This window comes from Rhinolophus ferrumequinum, chromosome 12, assembly GCF_004115265.2.
Source record: "Rhinolophus ferrumequinum isolate MPI-CBG mRhiFer1 chromosome 12, mRhiFer1_v1.p, whole genome shotgun sequence".
NCBI classification, from domain to species: Eukaryota; Metazoa; Chordata; class Mammalia; order Chiroptera; family Rhinolophidae; genus Rhinolophus; species Rhinolophus ferrumequinum.
The window spans coordinates 82,859,017-82,873,536 of NC_046295.1; the positions used below are offsets into that span (position 1 = coordinate 82,859,017).

At 63.8% G+C, this 14,520-nt stretch overlaps 1 protein-coding gene across 6 annotated transcripts in view; it reads right to left on the minus strand.

Annotated features, from left to right (window-relative positions):
* The window catches only part of KCNT1 (potassium sodium-activated channel subfamily T member 1), a 64,860-nt gene that overhangs the window by 15,488 nt on the left and 34,852 nt on the right, over nucleotides 1-14,520 (minus strand). For all 6 annotated transcript variants that reach the window (XM_033123156.1, XM_033123161.1, XM_033123160.1 and 3 more), the window contains 17 exons: nucleotides 13,711-13,790; nucleotides 13,042-13,141; nucleotides 10,761-10,817; nucleotides 9,752-9,800; nucleotides 9,374-9,433; nucleotides 9,194-9,268; nucleotides 9,045-9,128; nucleotides 8,477-8,571; nucleotides 7,139-7,319; nucleotides 4,588-4,752; nucleotides 4,253-4,389; nucleotides 3,304-3,367; nucleotides 3,097-3,205; nucleotides 2,608-2,716; nucleotides 1,749-1,898; nucleotides 1,210-1,445; nucleotides 603-828 (listed from right to left, as the gene is read on the minus strand). In XM_033123156.1, coding sequence (XP_032979047.1) covers nucleotides 603-828; nucleotides 1,210-1,445; nucleotides 1,749-1,898; nucleotides 2,608-2,716; nucleotides 3,097-3,205; nucleotides 3,304-3,367; nucleotides 4,253-4,389; nucleotides 4,588-4,752; nucleotides 7,139-7,319; nucleotides 8,477-8,571; nucleotides 9,045-9,128; nucleotides 9,194-9,268; nucleotides 9,374-9,433; nucleotides 9,752-9,800; nucleotides 10,761-10,817; nucleotides 13,042-13,141; nucleotides 13,711-13,790 — 1,977 coding nt within the window. The remainder of the gene's footprint in view (nucleotides 1-602; nucleotides 829-1,209; nucleotides 1,446-1,748; nucleotides 1,899-2,607; nucleotides 2,717-3,096; nucleotides 3,206-3,303; nucleotides 3,368-4,252; nucleotides 4,390-4,587; nucleotides 4,753-7,138; nucleotides 7,320-8,476; nucleotides 8,572-9,044; nucleotides 9,129-9,193; nucleotides 9,269-9,373; nucleotides 9,434-9,751; nucleotides 9,801-10,760; nucleotides 10,818-13,041; nucleotides 13,142-13,710; nucleotides 13,791-14,520) is intronic.

Consider the following 14,520-nt stretch of genomic DNA (forward strand, 5'->3'; position numbering starts at 1 on the left):
AGAGCTGGTCCCCACAGCTGGTCTATCTTTATAGCATGTTTACTTCATCCCAGAGGGAAAGGTCAGAAGCAGAGTGGCCATGGTAACGGCCCAGCTTGGGAGGACTGGGAAGTCCAGGCTGTAGCCAGCCATGGCCATTGTCAGAGCACTGCCTGTCTGTCCCACCCAAGGCACGTGGCCGAGAGTTGCTGGAGACAGACTGGACAGCGGGAATGACAGCAGGACCTGGCCCCAAACTCAGGGCAGGATGACAGCTCAGGATGGGCCAGTGGCCTCCAGGCCTGGAGAATATGTCACCCAGAGCTCCCCTGTCTGTGACCTCTGCAGACCATGCTGAGGACAGCCACCCCACCGAGTGGGCTGTGGTGTCTGCGTATCAGGGTTCCAGAACATTCCATTTGCCAAACAAGGTACCCTGCGAGGCTGTTTAGAAGCCACAGTTGAGAGCAGGGGCATGACCCAGGACCCACACCCGTGGGAGCCCAGTGCCACCACTCGCTGGCCTGCCTCTTCCTGGGACACTTCCGGCCCCTACGTCTCCACTCAGCAGCCCATTTCCTCCCCCTCCTGTCAAAAGCTCTGCCTCCCCAGGCAACACTCACTCCACCACCGACAGCCCCTCGTCATCTGACGGTGTCATCTCGTCTTCTGACTGGTCACTCAGAAGGTCACAGGGCAGCAGGGCTGAGCTGTCGGCCAGCTCCAGGACGGGCGCGATGCTGGGCCGCCGGCTGCCTGAGCCGTTCTCTGTGGGCAGTGCCAGCTTGCCGGCCTCGCCGCCTTGTGCCGGCGGGCACTCCGTATGCTGGAAGTCCATGGCAACAGTCCCTGGAACAGAGTGGCGACTTGGCTGGCAGCCTCTCGCTCAGGCTCACCGTGGGGTGGCGGATTCCCGGGGAGGTGGACACAGCCAGCTCCCAGGACGCAGAGTCATGTTCAGCTGCACTGCCCCAGGGGCATCTGGCACCTCTCCGAGCCTCAATTTCCCCGTCAGTATACTGGGACCAGTGGTCCTGACACAGGGTGGCCTCAGCCGGGGCAGGCACTTGGCCAGCAATGCAAAGTCCCCGCAGGTGGCAGGGGTGCCCCCACAGGTCAGATGTGCACACCGAGCCCCAAGGACTGAAGAACGGGGTCTTGGGTGAGGTCTCCTGCACCTCCCACTGGGGCCCAGAGTCACGTGCCTGTCCCCAGGACCTTGGGCCTCACCCACAGAGGCGATGATGCTGTGCACAGGCAGGCGGGAGGGGCCCTGGCCCCCACCAGGCCCCACGAGGCCCCGCCGCTGCTTCTCCTCCTGCTTGAAGATGAAGGCAGAGTTCTCCTCCTTCGTGATGTTGATGTAAAAGCAGGTATCCGAGGCCGCCAGCGTGTGTCGCGGCCCTGGGTTCAGCAGGATGCTCTTGTTCTCCTCCCGCTTCAGCCCGATGAGGCACACGCCGTACCTGGTGGGGGGGCAGCTGGATGGGGGCCACTCAGGGGTCCGGCAGGCCCAAAGCCACCTTCCTCGGCTCCTTGGAGGCCAGCTCCAGGGGCCCCATTTGGGGTGAGGCCCTTGGCCGAGCTCTCCTCTCATGTGGGAGCCTCCTTTCACACTTGACCTGAAGATCCGAGTCAGAAAGGGGAGGCCACGCTGCGTGGGCAGAAGGGCCAAATGTGGCCTCCGACGTCCAACCCAGGGGCCCCGCCCTGACCGGACCGGGTGGGGGATGGGCGACGCCAGGCCCCACCCACCCGCCTGCACGTACTTCTTGTGGGCGTGGAATGCCGCGTAGGTGAAGCTCTTGCCCTGGTACTCGCGGAAGAACTTGCTGTCGCCCATGCGCACGTGGTACACCTCGTTGCCCGAGCAGCGCCCATACATGCGCTGCCACTGCTCCGGCGACTCCTGGCCTTCCCTGGGCAGGCGAGGTGTCACCTCAGCGGGATGTCCCCGCCCCCCAGCTTCTGGCCAGCTTGACCCTAACCCCTGGCCCCTCCAAGTCTGGCTGAGCCTCAAGGGTGACCTGAGGGGTCACTTGGCCAGTTTTAAAAAGCTGTGAACACAAGGGTCTGATTCTCAGGGGGCGCCAAAATGTTTTGGGGTCAAGGCTGGCCTCCACAGCCGGTGGGTGCACCTCCCCTGCCTGGTGCCTACCCCAGTGCCACACAGGCCGCCCAAGGAGCTGAGGGCCGCAGCAGGGCCCGCAGCCTGGTCTCCCCGAACAGAAGACAGCGCCCCTCCTCTGCCCCAGGCTATGCCCGGGACCCCCACCCAGGTGCTGAGAGCCAAACGCACCTTGTCCCCCAGAGCAAGCACCCCCAGCCAGTGCTGGGCCCAAGATCCAGCTCTCCCGCCGGGGCCACGGCCCTTGCTGTAGGTGGGCCCTGCCTGTAATTTCCAGCAGCAGCCCCTGACCTGCCCCCCATTTGTCTGCTCAGAGCCCCCCACACCTGCTGCTTCCTGAGTGGGCCGGTGTCCTCCGCCGGGTACATACCAGTGGCCCCCCCCAAGGCATCCAGGCCATTTCCCGGGGGTTGCCCACCTCCCTGGGCAGTACCTTTGCCCGCTGCTCGCCCTCCCCGTCACAGGCCTCCCAGCATGGTGCAGGGTGGGCGGGCACTCACTGGCCGCGGGACGTGTGCACCAGCAGAGTGATGAGCGTGGACGTGGCCGGGCAGATGCAGTTCAGGGCCAGCATGGCGTACTTGCACTCCTCCTCACACACCACGTGATCTGTGGGCAGGGCGGTCAGGGCCACCTGTCCAGGTCTGGAAGCCGCCCCCACGGCAGACCCCGCCCCCAGGGCCCCCTCTGCTCATCAAACTCCCGCTCACCTGCTCCCCCAGGTCCCCAGCTTGGGCACGCCCATCATGGGCACCTGTCCTCCTTACCTTGGCTCCTGCCCTCACTGACCGGGCCCCCAGGTGCAGGACCAGCACCTCCAGCAGCTGGACCTGCAGGAGGCCCCCTCCACCCGCCCTTGGTGAAGACGGAGCTGTCCCCTGGCGGCGGCTCTGCACGCTCCCAGGCCCACGGTACTCCAGCTGCCCCCATCCCAGCCCTGGGAGGTGCACACTCACCTGTGTGCACACATGGACCCCACGTGTATGTACCTGCGAACTTGACGTGAAACTTGTTCTCAGGCTTGAGGATCTGGACGTAGAGGGGGCAGTTGGGGGCGAAGTCCTTCACAGCCCAGGCCCGCAGGATGGTCTGGTGGTCCTGGGGCGGAGGGGGCGAAGGGGCGTGGTCAGTGCCAGCAGCACGTGCCCTCTGCGGGGCTGGGGTGTCTGCAGGGCTGGGGGGCCTGTGGCACTCACCGCTGCTGTGCGGTCTACCTCATTGCGGCTGCTGAGGATGAAGCAGGCCTCCCCGTTGTCCATCCTGCAAAGCACAGGGCTGAGCACCGCCTGGGCCCATCCACAGCCAGTCTTGGCTGTCGGCTGTGGACAGAGGCTGGGCGGGGAGGGCCCCGTTGAGACCCCTCCGTGCTAACAACCTGACCACCGTGGGGGCCCATTAACCCAGGACGGGGCTGGGGCATCGAAAGAAAGGGAGCACTTGGTGCCAGAGATGCTGAAACCCACCTGCCAGCCTGTCCCCTCCTAAGACAGACGGTCCAAGGTCTGGGGACCTGTGACCAGTTCTGCTCCCCTCCGGCCCCTGAGAGCTGCTGTCCACTCATGCCCCAGCCCCTCCCAGCACATCACCCTGAAACCCCTAACCCCCGGCGGCCACTGCGTCTCCCCACCCCTCAGGCCTGGAGCTGGGCAGGGGATCACCAGAGGGGTGCTTCTCCTGGCTTCACCACCACCTCCAAGGCAGGGGACTTGATTCCTGTCCCCAGTTTTACGGGTGAGACGGTGGGGCCCAGGGCTCAGGAGGTGGGCAGGTGAGAGGACCCGGGCATCCCCTGGGCCTCTGTACAACCCACACTTCACCACGTCAGGCTCCCGGAATAAAGTTTTGATGGGGGCGGGGCTCCTGGGATGTCCCAGACGTGTGCGGGCACATTCTGGGAAGTTCCACTTAAGAACTCAGTCTTCTTTCCTCAAGTTACTCTGTCGGCTTGTCTTTAAAAGAAACGCACCCACAGGCAGGTCTTCCCACCCGACGCAGCAGTGACCGCCCCACCCCGTCCATGCTGAGCTTCCCTAGGACCTGGTGAAGAATGTCCATCCCCCAGACGCCGGGCACGGTGTGGGGGGGAAGTTCTGGGAAGCCAGCCTCCCGGGGTGGCTTGCCCGGAGGCTCTTTGCCAGGGCTCACTTGGCTCGCATGAGGTCCTGGTCCTTGAGCGCGGAGCCCTGGAGGTAAATGACGCGCTGGGACCACAGGGGGATCTGAAGGACCCTGCGGACCTGGATGTCCATCTCGGTAGGGCACAGGATGACCACGTAATAGTCCTGCAGGTGGGGGATGGGGTCAGCGCCTGTGCAAGCTTGCCGGCCCCTGCCCGCCCTGCCTTCTTGTTTTCATACCCGCTGCCCCTGGGCCCCAGCCCTCCCTGTGATGGCAGATCCGAGGGGAGGAAGACGGTGTGGGAGACTATCTGGGAGCTCAGGGCCATCCTCAGGGGACCGGGGCTGTGGGCGGGGCCTCACCTGGAGCCGGGGGTGGGCGTAGAACTCATTCAGAAAGTCCATGAGCAGGTCAATCTTGAGGGAGCTGACGCACAGGACCACATGCCTCTCTGTCTGGGCCCGGTGGCGGCTGTAATTCCCCCCAGACTTCTGCCGCTCCATCCACAGGTAGACGAGCTCCTCAAACTACAGGTGACAGGGGGTGACAGCGGGTGAGTGCCAGGGGCCTGGTCCGAGGGGCTGCGAGGGCCCCGAGCAAGGCACCTGGGGTCCAGCCGTGGGGTGATGGTGATGTCAGGGAGGGCCCTTTCCCTCGTGGGAGCAGAATGCACAGAGTGGGGCTGGCAGCTGGCAGCACATGCAGGGGATGAGGGGAGGAGGGCGGCTGGGCAGGGGCCTGAGCAGGGCAAAGATGGAGCCATGTGCTGACCACGTCTCGGACTGAGGGTGTGCTCAGCACAGCTCATGTGGGGGCCACGCAAAGGCACAGTGGACGAGTGGACATCACAGTTGGTGCATAGGCTAGCCAGAGACACACACAGCACATCCAGCTCCCGGCCCCAGGAGGCCAAGCAACCATGAGTGCGTGCCAAAGTCTGCACTCTGGACAGCCAGGAAAGATGAGCCCTTTGGGTCTTCACCAGCACCTGAGACCCATTTTGGAGAAACGTGAAAGTGTGTTAGGAAAGTCTCAGCCACAGAATTAAGAATCCAGCCCCTGGTGTGAAGAAACACGTCCAGCTCCGCAGTTACCAGCCCATGTCAAGACTGTGGACAGTTCGAGGCTGCAGGTCTGGGGACACCATCTACCTGGCCCATGCTTCCTGGATGTCAGCTGCAGGTGCTGGGAGCCATTTTAAATCAGGAAAATGTAAAAGTGGGCGTCGGGGTGAAACAGCAGGGCTCGGTGGAGCTGTCCAGGGTGCTGGACTGTCCGAGGCCTCGCTCCACAGTCTCTCTGACTCCACGTCTGTGGGAGGGAGCCTGACAGGGTGAGAGTTCCAGCCTTCTGTGTGTGCAGCACTGAGGTCACCCATTTATCTCACACATTCATGAGGCACAGCAGCAGCACCCTGTCTGGTCACCTGCACTGGGCAATGTGATGTGTCTCTTGAAATGAGATCATCTTGTTGAGTTTATCGAGCGCCTCCTGGGTTCCGGTGACAAGACCCCATGGACTTGAAGCCCAGGATGGGCTCCACAGCCGAGAGGGGCCCGAGAGCCCAGCGTGATCCCCGAGGCCTGTGCAGGGTGGGACTGCTGGCAGACACCCTGAGCTGAAGCCTCACCTGCCACAGGTGTGCAGCTCTGAGCCTCAGTGCCGTCATCTGCAAAATGGCATGGCGTGCCTGTGTCCCAGGGCTGTGACGACCTACAAGATCTATCTGGAGAGGGTTCCATAGTGACCCCTAACATTCACGTCCACTCGGTCCTCCAAATGTGACCTTACTTGGAAGTAGGTCTTTGCAGCTGTAACTGGTCAAGATGAGGTCTGGCAGGATCAGGGTGAGCCCTAAACCCAACGGCTGGTGTCCTTATAAGGAGACGATAGGACACGGCGAGAGACAAGCCATGGAGTGACGCTGGAGGCAGGGACTGGAGCCATGTGGCCACAAGCCACAGCCGGCCGGCAGCACCAGAAGCTGGAAAGGCCTGGAGCAGACTCTCCTGAGAGCCTCTAGGGAGAACCAGCCCTGTCCACCTTGATGTCAGATCTGGCCTCCAGAACCAGGAGAGGACGTTTCTGTTGCTTTAAACTCCCATGGTTTGTGGTGCTGTGTTATGGCCACTGCAGGAAGCCACCACACTGACGTATGAGGGCACACAGGCCTGAGCCGGGAGGATGCTGTCATCTGTCCTCCCTACTACCTTCCAGGAGGGACATTTCCAAGTTGGCATTTCATCTTTACTCTTCTCCAGGGGTGTAAACTGACAACTATAGTCCCGTGGAAGAATGAAGACTACTGGGACCACCCCCTTCTATCCCTGAGCAAATGCTCAGTGTTTCCAGACTAATGGGGGCAGGGCAAGAAGTGTCCCCAACAGTGAGTGCCTGGAGCCAGCTGGCCCCCTCTCCAGGCCTCCAGTTGTCATAGCTGACCACTGATGAGGGCTGGGCTAGGGTCTTGCCCCCACCACAGCTCAGCCAGCAGATTGGCCTCGGTGACAGGTGACAAGGAAGCAGCTGGGGACAGTGGCAGGTGTGCCCACATGGTCCTATCAGCAAGTGCTGCACCAGCTGAGGGCTCCTGATGCCTCACCCACAGGAGACCCTGTCAGCCCCTCCTGTTCCACACCCTGCACGCAGCATGCAGAGACCCACGTCTCCCCATCAAGAAAATGCCACCCCCCCCACTCACTGCACTGACAGCCATGGGCCTTGCTACTTGCTAGTTACCAGACCCCCCAGTAGCCCATAGTAGGGTCCATGGGAAGTGGGGCCACCCCTCCCTCCCCTGGCCCCACCAGAGTCTCGACCTCGCTGCCCCTCCCTGGAGCACCCTGTTGTACCCTCCTCCGGCTTTGCCCCTCATGGCTGCCCCCTGCTGGCTGCAGTGGGGGCCGCGCTCACCTGCAGAGGGAGCACTACCAGCGCCACGCAGATCATGATGACCACCAGCAGCTGGGACGGCCAGATCTTGGGTGTCACGTCGCCGTAGCCCACCGTGGAGAAAGTGACGATGCAGAAGTAGAAGGATGTCAGGAGGGACAGGTTCTCGCCCGCTCGCTCCAGGTGCTGGATGCCACAGGTCCTGCACGTCCGTCCAAGCCGTCAGGGGACAGTGGGCGGGGCCTCGGCCCCCTCTGAGCCCCTGGAGTGCAGCTCTGCCTCCCCACGAAACCTCATCACGCAAAGACTGAGTGATACGTCACCGGGTCACCCAGAGGCACAGGGGTGAGCCTGGGTGCCCTGTCACTGACAGGCCCCCAGCACCTGGACCAGTTTGGCCAGTGCTTCCCGCCAGAGCCAGCACACCCAGTAGGTGGGGCTTCCCCCGGACCATCCTTTCCTGCCTGGTGGCTCTTTTGAGGCCCCTGGAAAGTTCACTGGGAGTGTGGACAGTAAGGGTGGCTGTAAGGGTTGAGTGAGAACCCTTACACTCAGGGGTCAGTGGGGGTGGTGTGGCGCCCAGGCTGTGAACCCCACAGGCCACCTCGCCTTTCAAGGCCTCGTCCTCACCCAGAAGGTCAAACGATATGAGACACTCAGCCCCCGGGTGCACAGAGCTGGACAGTCCTCCCCATGCCCGACCCGTAGTCCCTTTCCCCCACCCCAGACTAGGAGGTGCCGACCGCAGGGCCTGGGGGCCCACAGCACACGGCATGGGGTAGCACACGGCAGTACTCAGGAACCTGCCCTCACCCCACCCCACCCCTGCGCAGACGGGTGGACTTGCTGGCTGCCGGTGGGGGGTCGGGACTGGGTTAAATCATCCTATGGACGCCCCACCCAGCTCTGCTGAGATCCGTGTGTGTGTTGGCAGGAGTGGGGAAGGGGAGGCAGGAAACCTGCCCTGTGTCCCTGCTGGGGGACAGCAGGTGGTGACCAGCCTCACAAGAACCAGGCTGGGCCTCGGAGGCAGCACTGGCAGATATGGGGTGCCACATGCCCCACCTTTCATTCTGGCTGCTCCCAGACCTTGCTCTCAGTTGAACCTCTTGCCAAAGGGTCCCCACCCGGCCAGGGGCCAGGGGCCGTGGAGCTGCATCCCAAGGCAGTGACCAGGGAGCCAGACTGGGGTCTCCCCGGGCCAGGAGCCATGGACTGCGGCTGCCTTCCCGTCCTCGGTGCCAGCTGGGGCACCGTCCGCCACCCTGAGGCCTTCCTGGCCCCTCGGTCACAGGGACTGGTGCTGCCCTGGGTGACCTCCGGCCAGTGTGTGGGCTGTCCCTGGGCAGTGGCACTCACCCTGTGAAGAGCAGGCACAGCAGGGTGCAGAAGAGGATCAGGACCTGGTTGAACATGGCCGACTGCGTCCGCAGGATGGCCCGATGGAAGTCGTTCTGTGGGACATGGCACGTCACCGCCACAGACCCGATGCCCTGGAGCCCGGGGCCCTGCCCACGACCGGCATGTGCCAAATGTACATGTGCATAGTGCGAGGAGAAGGGCGCCCCCTGTGCCGCCGTCGGGGTGGGGAGTGAGGGCTGAGTGCTGTACCTCGCTCTCCAGTTAGATGCGGGGAAATCCAAGGGGTCTGGGCTTGGAGGGGCTGGCTACTGGGGACAAAACAGCCCTCATGCTGCCTGCTGACATTTCTGGGAAAGGGACCTTGCTTAGAACTCAGCAGGGGGTCTGCCGTGGCCCCAGGCCACGTGGTCCTGGTGTTTGTGGCCCTGGTGTATCCTCCCCCAGCCATTTACTTCCCAGGGTCAGGAAAAGCTCTGGGTGCGTCTCATCATGGGGACAGAGATAACGTGTTTCCAATTGTCACCTGGGGGACCAGGTAGAGAGGATGTGGGCCACCCCAGCTTACGATCATGTTCTCCAGCGCATGCTTGGCCAGCCAGCAGTTCAGAAACACGGGGATGAAGAGGTTCCTCAGAGGCGCCCAGAATATCTGCGGGGGACACGGGTCAGGGGCGGGGGTCCTGGCGGCCCCTTCCCCGGCAGCAGCTCACCCACCGTGATGATGAAGGGCAGCGTGTTGATCATCTCCAGGACGAAGGACACGCGGAATATCTGCTCCCAGATGTTGCCCTGGGAGGGGGCACACGGGGTGAGGCGGGGGGGGAGACAAACATACCACTGGCCAGGGAATGGGGCTGGTGGCCGGGCCGGGGGCCGGGGGCCGGGGGCACTCACTTTGTAGCTGAGGTAGATGAGAAGCATGGTCTCCAGGAAGCTTATTATGGCCACGATGACCTGGGAAGAGGGCAGGAGCCTAAGAGCGGCTGGGGGAGGGCTGGGGAAGGGCTGGGGGAGGGCTGGGGGAGGGCTGGGGGGGAGGGCTGGGGAGGGCTGGGGGAGGGCTGGGGGAGGGCTGGGGGAGGGCTGGGGAGGGCTGGGGGAGGGCTGGGGGAGGGCTGGGGGAGGGCTGGGGAGGGCTGGGGGAGGGCTGGGGGAGGGCTGGGGGAGGGCTGGGGGAGGGCTGGGGAGGGCTGGGGGAGGGCTGGGGAGGGCTGGGGGAGGGCTGGGGAGGGCTGGGCCCGCCCTAGAGCCACGCCTTCCCTACCCACTCACCTGAATCGCCCACAGAGCCATCTTCCTCTCCACCCACAGGATGGGTGCCCTGGGGAGAGAGGGCAGTGAGCCTAGGCAGGCATCGCCCAGCCACCCGGGCCTCTGCTGAACCCTATCAGCTCCTCAGGCTGGACTGCGGGCACCACCTTGCCCTCGGAGGGGATGCAAACTCAGAGGGAAGATGAGGCTCCCCGAGAAAGGAGGCTGAGCAGGGCTGCCCTGGCAGGTCTCCAGGGAGGTGCCTGCGAGGCCAGGGCCGAGCTGCCCGACATGGGGCAGGGCTGTAGGCCAAGTCCCAATGGCCCAGGAGGCCTCCCTTTCTCTCCCCAGCCCCTGGGGACAAGGCTCCTACACGTGTCACTGAGCGGAGGTGCTAACAAGTGACCCTCTCGTTTTCCTGACCTGTTTCCCTGGCAGGGCTATTGTGAACGGAAGTGACATGGGGAGGGGTATCCCTGCCAAGACGCAGCCTCTGCACCAATGCTGGTTGTGGTAAAAAGCATGACCAGGGCTGCTGGCAAGGCCCCTGGGGGCTGAGGGAGGGACAGGACGAGCACTGAGAGGGGGCAGTCCCTACATCTGGGTGTTGGAGGCTGGAAGGGAGACGCCCCCACAGGGTCGTGGCCAAGCCCCGGGGACACGTCCTACCCTCGGAACCAGGCATCCCCGGGGCTGGGGTCACTTCCCAATGCTCGACTGGGGCACCTTTATTCCCAGGAAGTGGCACCCTGCGTCTCCCCTCCCCTCCTGTGCACCACAGACGTGGGGCTGGGCCGGCTTGTGGTGACACTCCCTGTTTTCACATTGCTTCCGGAGCCCTCAGGGTACCCTGCAGGGATGCCCCCAGTGCTGCCCCCCACTTGCTGGCCTGGGGTTAGCTGGACATGTCCTCAGGGAACCCAGGGCCCATGGGCTGAGGCTGAACACCTGTCACGTTGGGTCGCGCAGTGTGAACCTCCGTCCATCCACCCCGCCCTGGGCCTCCACGCAGAGCCGGCCGTGAACTCACCAGTTGATCTCCGAGGACGACTCATTGAAGGTGTACTTCTGCTTCGGGCAGCCCCAGCTGTGGAGAGACAGAGCTGGCCCGGCCGCAGCCCCTCCCCGCACTGCCCCTTTCCAGGGCTGCTGTGGGGAGTATGGGGGGCACCCTCTCCACCACCCAGGGCCAACACCCCGCATCTCAGACGGGCGTCTGTGCTCGAACACTTGGGGGAGGAGGCAGCCTGCCCCAACCCTGCAGCCCCCAGGGAGGGTCTCTAACAGAGGTGGACAAGCGGGACCCCTCGGTGATGTGAGAGGTGTGTCCAGGAGGCGGCTAGGGCTCCTCCTGGTCTGATGGCTGGCTGCTGGGGAAGAGCTACGCATGGCCGGAGGGGCCACAAACAAGGCTGGACAATGTCCGCGAGCACGGAGAGAAGCCGCTGCCACCCCAGGTGCTGACTCCCGGAGGCACATTCCTAAGTGTCTCCTGAGGACAAGCCCCCCGGACGCCCGGCTGTTGGGAAGGAGACGGGCATGGCAGACATGCTAGTTCTGCCCCAAACCTTAACCAACGCCAGAGTCGTGGACCAAGGGGACCTCACTCTCACAGAGCCCAGGGTGACAGGCAGCTCCCGACCCCTTTTCTCAACTGATTCAGTCCCCCTGAGCCTTACTGTGGCTGTCCAAACTCAATGCCCACAGAAGTGGGAGATCGTCCTCCCATCCATCCTCCTCCAGCCATCCATCCATCCATCCTATATACTTCCACCAGCCCCCTCACCCATCTATTCACCTCCCACCCATCCATGTGCCAGCACTGTGCAATGACCACCACAGACCTGGTCCCCATGGGGATGGGGAACCAGATGCCCAGGTGCCTCTGGGGGTGGGGGAAGGTAGGGTGAACCCATCAAAGTGGTGTGGGAATCAGCTGGAGCCCCCCGTTTTCCTTCTCAAACCACCACAGTGGGATCTGCCCTCCCCCACCGGGATGAAGACAGAGTTGTTCTTAGCAGAGGGTGAGAGTCTGGCCTGGGGACGCCAAGCCCCCCGTGCATGGGGGTCACGTGCAAGCTGGCACCGCAAGCCTCCAGGCCTGGCCTCCTTCCCGGCTCTGCCCCCCAGGAGCCAGGCGGCCCTGCCTCACCCTCAAGGGAAGAGGTAGGAAGATTCCACTCTGAGGAGCCGGCCAGAGAAGTGACCGGCCCACCCAGACGCCAACGACGACCAGGCCCCATGCCCTGACTGCATGCAGGCTGTCAGCATTGGAGTGGCCACCCTCAGTGGGGCAGCGCCAAGGGTGTGCATGAGGAAGTGCACTCAGGAGAGCTCGGGAGGGGCAGGGCTGAAGAGGAAAGGGTGCCGTGGGAAGGCAGTGCGGTCTGTCGCAAGGACTGACACCTACAGACAAGGATCCCGGGAAGTAGCAACTCAACTGAAGAGCTGGAGGTAAAGCTAAGGAAATCCCCCAGAAAGAGCAAAAGGGGCAAAGTCGGAGAGAGGACAAGAAATGCGCAGGATTGTCCCAGAATCCCACGTCCGAACATCAGGGAGTCCAGATGCGCAGAGCAGATGGGAGGTGACCTTCAAAGACCTCATTCAAGACAAGCCCGGCCCTGTGAGGACCCCGTCTGGCGTCCCCCGGGACTGCCACAGAGAAGAGAAAGGGGCACCAAGGGGATCACAGCAGCCTCCATGGAAGAAACTGCGTGCCCCACACGATCCGAATGCAACGGGCGTGGACATCTCACCAGCAGCCATCGCAGCAGGAAGATGGCGCAGCCGGGCCATCCTTGTGGGCCCGGGCCGCCTCCCACCTGAAGGCGGCAGGCAGCTTATTCTGACCGAAGTCGCGGCAGCACGTGCTCCATGCAAGTGAAGGGGAGGCTAAAGGAGCGGACCCCTGGGGGCTCAGGGGGAACCAGGAGGGGGCAGAGACCCTCCCCGGCTCGCATTCGGCCAGTCCAAGGGGCCTCACGGCCCCTGCCTGCAGAGCCGAAGGGAGCCCAGGGCCACTGGCTGAGACCCTCCTGAGCAACATGGGGTGGGGGGTGGCATCCCAGGCTCTCCAGGGCCCAGAGCAGCTGCAAACACAGCCGTGGTCCACGGACAGGGGCACCCTTCTCCCGGCGCTGAGGCTGCTGGCCAGCAGGCCCCTTGGGGAAGCATCTAGCCATGGCTCCCTGGGGGATGGACACTGGGACAGGGGTCACGTTGGGGAAGGAAGGACTCCAGCCGGGTATTGGGCACAGAGCTCCACGTCCACCCCGTCGGCCTCTGCAATGGCCCAGCCCCAGGTCACCCACCACCCGATGCCCAGGGCCGGGTCATCCAGCAGCACACGGACTATGTAGAGCAGACAGGTAAGCAGCTTCAGGGAGAAGTTGAACAGCCGGATCCTCAGGCCTGCAGGAGAGGGGCGCGTCAGGGCTGCTGGGCCGGGGCTGCGTCCCACTAGTCTCGGGCCAACAGCTCCTCCCTCCACACTGGGACGCCTGATCTGGGCGCCCCCAAAGGACGGCGGGGTGCTCTGCATCCCAGGGCGTGCTATGGGGCCAGTCCTGGGGTTGGGTGGGAGCAGAGGATTCCCATGCGGCTCCCTCCTTGGGGCAGGACGGGTGGGGATCTGGGGAGCACACCCGTGGGCTAGGACCAGGGGCACGACCTGCACCCCATCCTGCACCCAGGACGGGGCTGAGTGGCCAAGCTCCTGCAGTTGGACGGAGCCTGCAGGGGGAGGGCTGGGGTACCCCTCAGGGTGAGGGCCGCAGGGCCGGGGGCCACAGCGGAGGAGGCTAGGCGGGTGCCCGACGCCACGGCCCAACCGCTTTCCAGCAGGGGGCAGGGTCTCACCTCCAGATGGGTGGAAGGTGGAGTGAAACTGTGAAGCCGAGGTGCGCCATCTGCTCCCCCACAGGCCCCGCCCACAGGCTCCTGCGCTCCCCTCACAAGCCTGCCCCACGGGCCCCACTCACTGGATCTCTGGTTTTTGATGAAGAACAGCTTGAGCCTCTCCTTGAAGGTGTTCTCGTTGACGTAGAACTCCACCTGGACCCTGGGGACAGGAGAGGGGTGTGGGGGCTCTGGGCTGGCGGGCTTGGCCAGGAGACAAACCCAAAAGCCCCGGGCAGACTGGCTTGTCCCATGCTTCAGGAGCCAAGAGGACAAGGGGATGGATGACAGCAGAGTCCACCTGGGACCAGGAGGGTCCCCAGGTGCCGCCAGCAGATCTGCCTCCTGGACCTTCCAAAGCCGCTGAGCACACCTGGCTGCCAGCTGCTGCTCCCTTTTCAGCGCCCAGGGCCCTCCAGGCCCCTCCAAGGTGAACATTCATGGGCGCCTGGCCTCAGTTGTCACAGCCACCACCAGGATTAAATGTGCCCTGTGTGGCCCTTGGCATGGGGCTCAAAACACGTTACATCCTCTACACAGAATGTTCTAGAAGCTGATGGCGAGTTGCACTGTATGATGGCCCCTGGTGGCTATGCCCGGAGGCTCACTGCACCTGAACGATGGTTGGGCAGATGGGCCACCTGCACCCCCGGCCAATCCCCAGACACCCCGAGGCCCTGCCAGGCTCCCAGTGTCCTGGGGACAGATCCCAGTGGTCCAAGCAGGAGCACGTCAGGTGGAGAGGGCAGAGTGCAAAGGGCCATCTGGTCTCCCGGGTAATGTGGGCCTGGGGACAATGAGCAGCTGCCCAGACATCACGGCTGTGCTGGCACGCTGGCCAGGCGAAGGCTCGTCACTCCACGGGGATGAGGACCCCAGTGCTGACAGCAGGC